Source organism: Episyrphus balteatus, chromosome 3, assembly GCF_945859705.1.
Source record: "Episyrphus balteatus chromosome 3, idEpiBalt1.1, whole genome shotgun sequence".
Classification (NCBI taxonomy): domain Eukaryota; kingdom Metazoa; phylum Arthropoda; class Insecta; order Diptera; family Syrphidae; genus Episyrphus; species Episyrphus balteatus.
Window position 1 is genome coordinate 11,381,021 of NC_079136.1, and position 12,799 is coordinate 11,393,819.

The 12,799-nt window shown below is 34.6% G+C and overlaps 1 protein-coding gene across 1 annotated transcript; it reads left to right on the top strand.

Moving 5' to 3' along the window:
* Positions 1–279: 279 nt before the first annotated feature.
* Positions 280–5,529, top strand: LOC129913441 (uncharacterized). The gene has a single exon (XM_055992125.1). The coding sequence runs from the start codon at positions 280–282 to the stop codon at positions 5,527–5,529; it is 5,250 nt and encodes a 1,749-aa protein (XP_055848100.1).
* The last annotated feature ends 7,270 nt before the right edge of the window (positions 5,530–12,799 follow it).

The following is a 12,799-nucleotide window of genomic DNA, read 5'->3' on the forward strand; positions in this document are numbered from 1 at the left end:
TTTTGTGGTTTTATTATCACTGCATGTGCATGAGAACATACACCCAAACATTTTTTGATACAAAATTTTTGCAAAATCAAACGGTAAAATACCACTGATATTCGATTGGTAATCTATGGCATGATTAATCCAATGCATGTGTTTTTTTTTTTTCTTGCATGAACTCTTTACAAACTTTTTATGAACATTTTGATTTGATGATCGGTTATTAATTATAAAAAGCAAATTTATTTCTTTTTGAATTTTTTTACAAAAAATTGCATTACATAGACTATAAAAATGAACATAGTTAAAGTGAGATGTGGCCATGCCAAGGCGGGAATAACTAGGGCATTATCATTCGCATTGACAATCGATGATTCCACATCAATCGATTTGTTGGAAATTCATATGACTCGGCTTACGGACGCCTGGTCTAATTTCACAACTCACCAGGATAGCTTGTATGAATTTTGCGATGACGAAGCGTTTGTAGATCCAGAGGAAGAGTTTGCCGAGTACGAAGATAAGTACTGTCAGGCTTATGCTTTAATACAAAATTCAATTCGCAATCTCTCAAAGTCTAGTTCTATAACAGATCAATCGTTAGGTGATACATTAGCGTCTCAGCAAGCTTCAATTCTAAAAAAATTAGATGCAAATCAAGTTAACCCCAAAACTGTCAAATTGCCAGAGTGTAAAATTCCTACATTTTATGGTGATTACAAAGACTGGCCTGGTTTCAGGGATCTTTTTACTGGAACAATTGATCGTAACACTTCGATTACTGCAACTCAAAAGTTTCAGTATCTAAAATCTTTTTTGGGTGGAGATGCAGCAAACCTAATTAAACATATTTCATGTTCCGAGAATAATTATTTAGAAGCGTGGGATAAACTTGAGGCGCGGTTCGACAAGAAACATTTAATTATTCAATCGTTCATACAATCGTTTATTTCGTTGCAATCGTGTAGTTCTAACAACGTGCAGTCTCTTCGAAAACTGACAGATGGGGCTGACGAGACCATACGAGGTTTAAAGGCACTTGGTTCTGAGTCGAGAGATCCTTGGCTTATTTTTATTTTGCTACAAAAAGTAGACCACGAAACAAAACAGGCATGGGCAGAAGAAATCGGTTCAAACGATGAATGTACTATTAGCAAATTTCTTGAATTTTTGGAAAACCGCTGTAGCTGCCTTGAATCATGCTATACGTTACCTGTAACTCGTTCTTCTAAAACAACCAACAAGGCTCAAAGTAGTGTTCGAACACACTTGGTGGAAACCAAAATAGGGTGTCCCAAATGTCAAGAAGACCATCTTCTTCCTTCTTGTAAGGCATTTATGGGCTTATCGGTGGATGCACGCCGTAAATTCGTTAAGGAAAAGTCTTTATGCTTTAACTGTCTTCGATCAGGTCATCCTTCCAACAAATGTCATTCTAACTTTCGATGTAAGATGTGCTCTACTCGTCATCACACTCTAGTACATCCTATACAAAACGCAAACACTTTACATTCAAATACAAGTTCTAATCAGGATCAAAAGCAATCTCCTGCTTCTTCGTCACCACGACAGGATATTGTTGATCCCATTGTAAATAACCACTCTCTTGAAGCCAATCATCATACAAGTACTATTCTTCCTACTGCTGTAGTAAGAACTCGTGATAAGCAAGGAGTTTATCAAAATATTCGTGTACTTCTTGATACAGGATCCCAAGTTTCCTTCGTGACTGAACAATGTGTTCAACGACTAGGGCTCTCTCGGAAACGAATACGTATTCCTATTTTGGGAGTCGCATCTACTTCGGCAGGTGTTACTAACGGTTTGGTAAACCTGACTTTACATTCCACACATGATTCAAATAATATTGACATCGATTGTTACGTCATTACAAAGTTGACATCGTTGCTTCCATCAACTGAAATAACAAATATCGATTTCACTAAAATATTTTCCATGAACCTAGCAGATCCAGCCTTCAATATTCCTGGCCCAATAGACATTTTGATTGGATCAGATAAAGTGTTTAGCATTATTAACGGACCATCTGAAGCAATAGTTACAGGGGGTCCTAAATCAATTCCAACTATATTCGGCTGGGTGATAGCTGGAAGCTATCAGCAGCAAGATTCACGAGATAAGGCAGTAAGGTCATTTTGCACTCGATTAGACTACTCGCAACATGTCGACTTGGAACGCTTTTTTCGACTAGAAGAGGTTAATTATGAACCATTTCTATCGGTTGAAGAGCAACAAGCTGAAGAGCATTTTGCTTCAACACACAGACGTCATGAAGATGGAAAATACATGGTTGAGTTACCATTTAAAAATAATGTTATTCTTAATGAAGAAGGTTCACTTCGGTTGGCATTAAATCGACTATTTTCTATCGAACGCAGATTCTTATCTGATCCAAATCTGAAAACATCGTATTCAAAATTTATAGAAGAATATATATCGCTTGGTCATATGGAAGAAATTCCACCAAATGAACTACAAAAATCAACGCCACATTATTATTTGCCACATCACCCAGTTATAAAAGAAGATAGCACCACAACCAAGGTGCGCGTGGTGTTTGATGGTTCTGCTAAACTGAATCACAGCGGCACCTCGTCTTTGAATGAATCACTTCTCGTTGGCCCCACAATTCAGCGGGACATATTTTCTATCTGCCTAAGATCTCGTCGTCATTCATATACAATTACAGGGGACATCGAAAAGATGTACCGCCAAATCTGGATTTCCCCTAAGCACACAAATTTTCAGCGGATTATTTGGCGTGACAATCCTGAAGACCCTATTAAACATTTTAAGCTTTTGACGGTAACGTATGGTACTTCAGCTGCTCCTTTTTTGGCAGTACGAACTCTCAAACAACTCGCATTAGACGTCGCTGAAAGTAACCCACGCGTTAGTTCGATTATTTTAAACGATTTTTACGTTGATGATATAATAACCGGTGCTGACTGTGTTGACGAATTGATTTCTCTTCAAAAAGAACTGGTAGATGTGCTCCATAGCGCCGGTTTCAACCTTCGCAAATGGACCACAAACTGCTGGCCTCTTCTACTATCACTACCAGAAGATCAACGACAGATGTCGCCAATTGAATTCGAAGATTCTAATATGGTTAAGGTGCTTGGGTTGCAGTGGTGTCCATCAAAGGATTCTTTCACGTACAAGGTCAAATTTCCTAACAAACTAAACTGTACAAAACGCGGAATACTTTCAGATGCTTCAAGAATTTTTGACCCACTTGGATTTGTTGCACCGGTTATAATCGCAATCAAGATATTCTTTCAAGACCTTTGGCGAGAAAAGTTGGGCTGGGACGACCAGGTTCCGGAGGAAATGGCACTTCGTTGGACTACCATTCGAGATCAGCTTCATCTCATCGAGTCTATTTCTGTCCCTAGAATCATATGGACCAACAAAATAAATTGTGAACTACATGCTTTTTGCGATGCTTCTTTGGATGCCTATGGAGCTGTAGTGTATTGCCGTAGTATAAGCCTAAGTGGAGGTATTTCTGTGTCTTTGGTGGCCGCCAAGACCAGGGTCGCACCCATTAAAATTCTTTCTCTTCCTAGGCTCGAGCTATGTGGAGCTTTGCTACTAACACACCTAATTAATAAAATAAAACTATCTTTACAGGCTGATGATCTAAGAGTATTTGCGTGGACAGATTCCGCAATCGTTTTGCATTGGTTATCTGCAACCCCCAAAAAATGGTCTGTTTTCATAGGCAATCGAACATCAGAAATTTTATCGTCAATTTCTCGAAAAGCATGGAATCATGTAAGGTCTGAATGTAATCCAGCTGACGTTGCATCCCGTGGAATCTCACCACAAACCTTAACGTCCTTTAGCATGTGGTGGAATGGACCAGCTTGGCTCAGCAAAGAATCTAGTGAATGGCCATTATCACAGTATGGTATACAAGATATATGTGCAGATCAATTAGAGGAACGTAAATCAAATAATGTTCAGGTATTTGTGTCCAATATAAAATATAAAATTCGAGATAAAATACTACAGGAAATCATCGCAAAGTCATCTAATTGGATAAAATCGGTGCGCGTACTAGCCTACATATTTCGTTTTATAAGAAACTATCTCCATTTACCAAAAGCTAATGATTGTAATTATCTAACTACAGAAGAAATCGCGGAATCAAAAACTCGTTTAATTAAATGTGCTCAGAACTCAACTTTTTCGTCTGAAATTGAAATTCTTAACAATTTTAAAGAGCTGCCGTCGCGTAGTAAGCTTATATCCCTGTCTCCGTTCCTCGATCAAAATAATGTGCTTCGCGTTGGTGGTCGCCTTTCTTACTCGGACTTATCTTTCAATGAAAAGCATCCTATAATCTTATGCAAATCGCATCGAGTAACAAAATTAATCGTTGAATACACTCACACTCATTATCTCCATGCCGGTGTATCTCTAGTGTTTACAATACTTAAACAAAACTATCACATCATTGGGTGCAGAAACTTGTTGCGAAAAACAATACACGATTGTGTTAAATGCTTTAGGCAGCGCAAGACATCATCTACTCAATTCATGAGTGATCTTCCAGTTGAGCAGGTACGATTTTCGCGTCCCTTTAGCAAAGTTGGTTGTGACTATGCAGGCCCTATAACTTTGCGTTTAGCTCATGGAAATCCCAAGTTTATAAAGGCATACATAGCTATTTTTGTATGTTTCGTTACTAGAGGTATACATATTGAACTTGTCGGAGATCTTTCTTCAAACGCGTTTCTCTTGGCTTTAGATCGGTTCGTGTCACGTCGCGGAAAGCCTTCAGAGATATGGAGTGATAACGCAACAAACTTCCATGGCGCAAAAAGAATCCTTGGAGAGCTTTACAATCTTCTCCTCAGTGAACAACGCCATAATATAATCATCGACCATCTCTCTAAAGACCATATAACCTGGAAATTTATACCACCTTCCGCACCTCATTTTGGTGGATTGTGGGAGGCTGGTGTAAAGTCTGTTAAAAACCACCTTAAACGTGTAATCGGAGAAAATAGACTAACATATGAAGAAATGTATACTCTGCTTGCTAAAATCGAGTGCCTCCTTAATTCTCGCCCTATGTGGCAAACTTCAGACTACGAACCCACAGCCTTGTCTCCCTCCCACTTTATGATAGGAGAATCGTACTCTGCAATCCCTCAACCAGATCTTATTCATTTAAATATTTCAAAGCAAACTAACTGGTATCTTTTACAGACATTGATGCAAGGGTTTTGGAAGCGGTGGCACCAAGAATATCTGACGTCTCTACAAAATCGACCCAAGTGGAAGAAGTTCCAACCCAACTTACAAATAGATGACATTGTTTTGCTCAAGGAACCTAACTTGCCCCCGTCTAAATGGATTCTTGGCCGCATAATCAACACACATCCGGGTGAAGACGACAGATGCAGAGTTGTTACCGTGCGAACACAATTTGGCAATTATACACGCCCTATAGTAAAAATAGCTCCTTTGCCAAAAACTGAAAGACCGGAGTCTTCCAGGGGGGGCTGAATGTTTGAGACTATGTGCACAAAGTGCCCAACATATAAAATAATACCCTATGAATTCTAAACCTAAACCTTATTTTTAATTACACTCAATTTAATTGGAAACAAGAGAGTAATTTACTCCGAAAACGAACTGTAACTTGTTTTGATCTTTAATTTTGCTTTGTGCTCTTTTTTCGCTTTGGTAAATTCTATTGTAATTTGTTAAGATCTCCCCTTTTCATTTTGGACCATCACGGAGATCACACACATTTTATAAGTATCATACATTACAACATTTAATTAAACAATTATATTGAAACTTACACAAACATTTTTTTACTGTCTATTTCTACATAAAATACAAACTACCTAAACAAATCAAACATTTAAAATACAATCCATGATTTATTATTGAACAGGGAATTTAGCAAAAATAAATTTTTTGGAGGTCATTAACCCGTGCCTCTAAAGTCATACTTTCCCCATACAAATTTGTATGGGAAATTTTTAACTCATACATAAAATTTTTTTTCTCTCGAGTTAAATCATCTATTTTTAAAATGTTTGTTAATTCTGGTTGGAAAATAGTTCCTTTAAAAGATTACATTCAAAATTTCCCGTTAAAAAATTATTTTATATTTTATTTCGGTTTTTGAAATTATTAGCTGTATTCGTCGTTTTTGCTTTCACCTATCACATAATTTTAAATGCAGTTTTATTGGTTTTTAATTCTTTTCAAATATTGCATTCAAAAATTTGTGTATAAATCAAAAATTTTAATTTTTTTAAATTTCTATTTGAAATTTTTGCCGTTTTTATAGTAAATAAATATTATTAAATACTTCACCCTTTCTTGTTTGCAACTTTTTTGATGTCATTTTTTAGGTGAATAATTTTTAACAAAATTCAATAAAAATATTGTAAACATATCTTTTGTAGTTCGAGAAAAATAAATTTAAACGTATAAAAACGGCAAAAATTTAAAAAAATTAAATTTTTTGATTTATACACAAATTTTTGAATGCAATATTTGAAAAGAATTAAAAACCAATAAAACTGCATTTAAAATTATGTGATAGGTGAAAGCAAAAACTACGAAAACAGCAAATAATTTCAAAAACCGAAGTAAAATATTAAAAAAATTTTTAACGGGAAATTTTTAATGTAATCTTTTAAAGGAACTATTTTCCAACCAGAATGAACAAACATTTCAAAAATAGATGATTTAACTCGAGAGAAAAAAAATTTTATGTATGAGTTAAAAATTTCCCATACAAATTTGTATGGGGAAAATATGACTTTAGAGGCACGGGTTAATGACTTCCAAAAAAAATTTTTTTGCTAATTTTCCCTTATTTAGGCCCTAAACTTTCGATCTGGGGGGTGTCTCCCCCGAAAACATCACTTTGGGAAATAACGGACACCCTAATATACAGTCACCTATTTTAATCATTGAAGTACTACACGAATGTTCTAAATTTTAAGATTTTTCTCCGTCATCATAATATTTTTTTGAAGTTGATCAAAGCTCTGTTTTGGCAAATTTTAAAGGTTCAAGACAGGAAACAAAGTCCTGCCTTTTGTTAAACAAAAGTTCCTCTAACTTTTTGTACTATACAAATTTTATCGCCTTCCATACTTTTTTTTCTGTTTACGTCACTGGTATCATTGAACTGAGTTGCTGAAAACGATTGTTATCTTGTGACTCGCAATGCAACAATTTAACAATCGCTATCTCTCAATTACAGGGACTTTTTCAGCAAATGAATCCTCCGAGCAATGAAATAGATTTTTTTTGTTGTGTGCATTGTCGAATGTGTAATGACAAAATGACAAACCGACGAACAAAATAAAAATAAATAAAAATATCAAAATCAAAATGCAAATTCCTGTGCTGCGGCATGATTGTCGTCTAATTACAGGGACATGGCCCCAATGCTTAGCGTCCATATAAAACACGTCAAATGCAAGCGACGCTAATGGGCCTGTTACCACGAGTTCTCTGCCCGATACAATGCATCTAGATACTCTACTCGAACTCATATAATACGAGTTTGGTACTGCTCGTGCTCCGCATTTAAATATATCGAGCTGGCAAATCAGTGTGTTTTTTTTTGTTGTTCTTGGGGTTTGTAATTTGAATTTGAAATGCCAATTGTTTTTGTGTCTGGTTTGGCTGTCATACCAATTACCCACTCGGCAATCAGCGTGTCGGTGCCGTCTACTTTGTACTTAAATGTTAATCCTTTCGTTTTATTTGCTTTTGTCGGTGCGGTTTGTTGGTCTCTCAGTTTTTTCTGTTTCAGTTTCTGTTTCGTATGTAAGTTACCTATACTATTTGCTCTGTTTAATGGCGGAAAAAAAGCAAATTGCTGAGTGGTTTGTTGTTTGTATGCGCTGTTTTTTTGCGGTGTGGCCCTTTTACTTGATGGTGATGGGCCTGGGGGAGTTTTATTTTATATTTTTTTGTATTTTTATATTATTCCTTAGAGGAAATTGTCTGCCATTTTGGCATGCCAATTGGCAGTTGGAATTCAGTTTTGTATCGCTTATTGCTTTGTTGGTTTTGTAACTTGTTTTTTTGTTCTTCTATCGTTTTAAGGTTTATTGTAAAATAGTGAAAGAATAATGGAAAACAATAATGGGTTCAAGTTTGTTTGTATAATAAGGTCTATTGGAGTTTTTATTCATTTGCCGATGACATGCGATATATCGTTGATTTCTTCGTACAAAGTCAATCACATTAGTCAATCAAATTATTGGTGTGGATAGACATGAGTATCTTGATAGGTAACTAATAGCAATATACTTGTTTGATTTATCGATTTAACATTTTATAATAACCAATGGACAATGAAAAAAGAAAGCGTTTTATTTTTTTTTGTAACTTGCAGAGAAGGTCAATGGTCTTAAAATACTAATAAGTCTTTTTGTGAAAATTTTTCAGTCATCACTTTTACAATAAATTTCAAATATTGGTAGGTACAAGTTTGAAGAATAAGAGTAGGTAAATGGGCGGAAAATTTTGACCTCTTTATAAAACTGTGAGAGTTGTTTGTTTTTTTTTTTTTGTTTAAAACACAAAAAAAAAAAAATAATTTAAAGGTAAATATTTCTTTTTGTTAAACAGAATCCTGAGTTGTAAGAACAGAATAAATCCACTTTTTACGAAATTGATTTTGTGATGGACACATCTTCTTAGTTAAAAAAAAATATAATTATTTTGGATGTCAAAATTACAGGGGTTGACAAATCTTATAAGTTTGAAGAACAGAATAAATCCAGGATTTTAGGCTATTGATTATGTCTTATAGACAGGAACTAAAACGTTCATGGGGTTTAATAAATGGGTTATAAAAGAAGATAAAACCGCTGAGTGCTATTAAATGAGAGGGTGGAAATTGAAGATAGGGGTGCAAACGCCCCCTTTATTTCAATACATATACCCTACATATCTCGTAAGCAAAGCATAATTTTGATATATCATGTTTTTAAAACTTTTGAATATTAACAAATTTACTATCGGAAAAATGTTTAAAAAAATTGCCAAAACAAAATTTCCATATCAAAACAATCCAAACACAAAGATTCATAAAAATTATTTGGTATACCTACAAGAAATTATAATTACTTCATTTGGAGGTCCTAACCTAGAGAATTTCAATTTTTTTTAATTAAATTTAAATTAGGCAATCTTTTACATGAACAAAATTACAGCTTTCTTAGCAACTATTTACATAAAAATGACACAGCCGTCCATTTTTGTTTAACTTGCATATTTTAAGAATGACAAATTTCTATAAAATTTTTAAAATTGTTAACTTCCATAAAAGGGCTTTATTCTGTTTGGCACGTCTTAACGGAAATCTAGAAAATTCTTATTCAAAACAAAAAGGTTAAAGAAGGAACAAGAGTTCCCGAGGTGAGTCAATCTCAATTGATAAAAACAATTTTGTGCGTCTCTACTGAAAATATGGTGAATCGAGCTCATTTTTGAAAATTAAATTTACCTGCACTTTATTATTAATTTCTTATGATTTATTTATTTTTCATACATCTGCATCATCTAACTTTGATGTTGAAATCACCCTTTAACTTAACTTTTGCTTGATGAACCGATAATAATTCCATCAATTATCTTAGATTCCACCTGCATGAAAAGGATTTTAATTTTTTTCTAATTCCAAATTCTCAATCAAATCGTAATCCTTCTCCTTCTTAAGTCCTCCAAATCAATAAACCTACACCTGTTAAATAAATGATCCTCTCGATATTCGAAATGATACTTTTTTGATTCACAATACAAATCTACAATTCGAATTGATTAAACTGTTTGCCAACAACCAGCATGTGTGTTTCCATTCCCAAAGACTACGTCCAAATGGATTTCCAGATGTAAAAGCGCGGTTCACTTCTGTGATCCTTTCACATAAAAATCGAATGAAAGCCATTAATCGCTCCACATCCATCAATCTGACCAATTGCCAATGCCGTCTTTACCATAAGGGCACACGGGGCACGTGCCCAGGGCCCCCATTCTCAAGGGGGCCCCGAAGGAACGAAAATTTCTCTCACTCATTTATTCTCAAAACATTTTTGTCGGGCAAATTATGTGGCGTTGTATGCGGACAAAATTTTAAATCCAAATGACCAAACCCAAATTCAATTTTCAAAAAAACAAGAAAAATATCTTTTTTTTTCCACTGTAGGTAAGATTATTTATTAATAAAAACAATGATTTCTCTTCCATTATCTTTATCCTTAAATAATAATTTCGTTTGAAGTTTGCAAAATTGTCAAATTTGTAGTATGTGTTAAAATCAGTGTAAAAATATGTGTAGATTCGTATTAAAAGACGAAAATAGAATCAATTCGTCGGCAAAAGAACATCAATACTTTTGACGTTGGAAAACGTTTAAGAAAAACTATTGCCGGCTCGTCGACAGTACATCAATGTTTTGGTTCAATGGAAAACGCCATGGTACAATGGTTGGCACCCCCACATTTTTTTTTAATTTGAATTGCGAATTGCTCTCGTATTTAAAGATTGACACATAAAATTAATTAAAAAGGTAACTTTAAAAAAAAAATCATTTTTTTTTTAATCCAAAAATAATTTTTTTTTAAGTTATCTTAATTTTAATATCAGTTTAAACCTTTTTATGTAAAAATTTTCATTAAAATCGGTTGTGTCGTTTACGTTAAGAAACCGGTTCTATGGCAAGTAGGTAGGTACCGTCAAAAAAAAAAACAATTGTACTAATTTTACTTTCCCAAAGGCCCCCAAATTGTTGTGTGCCCAAGGGCCTCAGGATAGTTAAAGACGGCCCTGCCAATTGCACTTGCCCCAGTCATTCGGGCCGACACTTGATTAGGCGGGTCGCATACTCCCATATTAGTAGTTGATGCGACCAAACCAAAAAGAGCAACCGACTGCTGCTGATGGTGGCGTCATCTAGGAGGTCTCTTCTGCGTCCAATTACTTGAAGTGCCCTTTAATTAGTCCTTACACCTTTGATGGACTGAAGTTTGGTATATATTGATGCGCCCTGGCCCCGAATGGCGCGGCCCATTGATCTTCGGTGGAAGATGAATTCGTAGAGTAAATATTATTTGATCCAGACGCGCCTCATCGTCCGTCTGTTTCTGTTGTTCTGTGTGTATATTAACGGACGGCAACCCATCAGCGGAACGTGCAATCATCCTGGGCCGGGACTGGGATGGCGTTCGCCTTCGGTTTGGGACTATAACAATTTTTTGGTATACGCTCCTCGAAGGCTTGAATGGTTTGAATGGTTTGAATGGGGCACTTGGGCACACACAAAAACAAATGAGCTGTTGGGGTAATTGCATATAATTTTCTCTTTTCGGATCCGTTCGGAGCTTCCAATTTGGTAGGTATATTTTGTGTATCTTTTGTGGAGTGTGTTTATTTGTTCGACTGACTGCGACTGTGGGACAGGGCCATGTCCAATTGTCCGATTCTTTTGTTGAATTTGATTGCTTGATTCGAAGAGTTTTCGATGTTTGATGATGAAAGTCTGTCGTTGGCAGGTGACCATGCTGACTCTGAGCTGAGATATAGGGGAAGAAAGAATTTATAGGTAGAAAGGTTTTAAAGGAATGTGGAATGAAATACATTGTATTGCTCACATTCTCATAATTACAAGACAAGAGGTGTTCTCTTAATGTCGTTCTATATAAGATCTTGAATTCTTGTGGTCTTTTGGTCTATAATTAGGTAACAGTTTTATTTTGTAAATTGTATCATAAATTATTCTCCGTTTGTTTTTAAGGTGGACATTTACACTTTGTATGTAAATATTTTGATAATTTATGATCTTACTTTTTAAATGTTGGTGTGTTATTTAAATGGAAAGATATACTTATTTATCTATTTACCAACACCTCTTTGAAATAAGAGACCCTAAAAAAGACAAATATTATTTTTATAAGCAGTATTTTTAATGAAAATTTTATAGACCAGACAACCTAACCACAATAGGGAAATATGAATGAAGAATGAAAGATGGCGCTGAAACTTTTTTAACAAAAATAAAAAAATAGTTTGATCTCAGCAATATTTTTTGTTGCCAAAAAAAAAATTTGACAAATTATATTGGAATCCCAAAAATCAAAAGTCCAAAAAAATGATTTTTTTTTTTTGAAAAATGAGATTTTGATATATATTTAACTCATAATCAAGGTTTTGTGGAGACATTAAAAAAAAAATTGGCAGTAACCAGGGATCGACCCTTCAACTCTTGGGTTAATGGGCGGACGAGTGCTTTACTTTGTACTAGGTATAAACTGCAACCTAAGCTGAATTTATCATACAAATTTGAAAATTTGTTTAATTTGTTACAACTATAAAAAGATGATGATTTCAACATTAATTTAAATGATTTCCATATTTTTAAGAAAATATTTTACTATTAAGACGTATCGTGCACATAAAATTAAGACGGAACCTTTTCATTTTGAGTCGGTTTTATTAAGATGAAAATTCCTTTTTAAATAAAATGAAGTACACTTTAAATTTAAGAGGATTCCACTTGTTTTACGCGGATTTAGAGGGTTGGAATTAAAGTGGGCATCATTTTATTTTAAAGAGGCCTCCGTGTATGCATTAGGGTACGGCAACGTACTGAGCTACACGGTTAAAAATTCTGTCGTAGTTTTGTATATAACCTTTGCAATTAGGACTTATTCAGAACAAAAATCATTAGTTTTTAATAATGCAATTTTATTACATAGTTTATTAATAATTTTTTTATTAATTTTAAATACAA

What these genes read in the sequence shown, in the direction of transcription:
- LOC129913441 (XM_055992125.1), top strand. Translation starts at nt 280, where the DNA reads ATGAACATAGTTAAAGTGAGATGTGGCCATGCCAAGGCGGGAATAACT.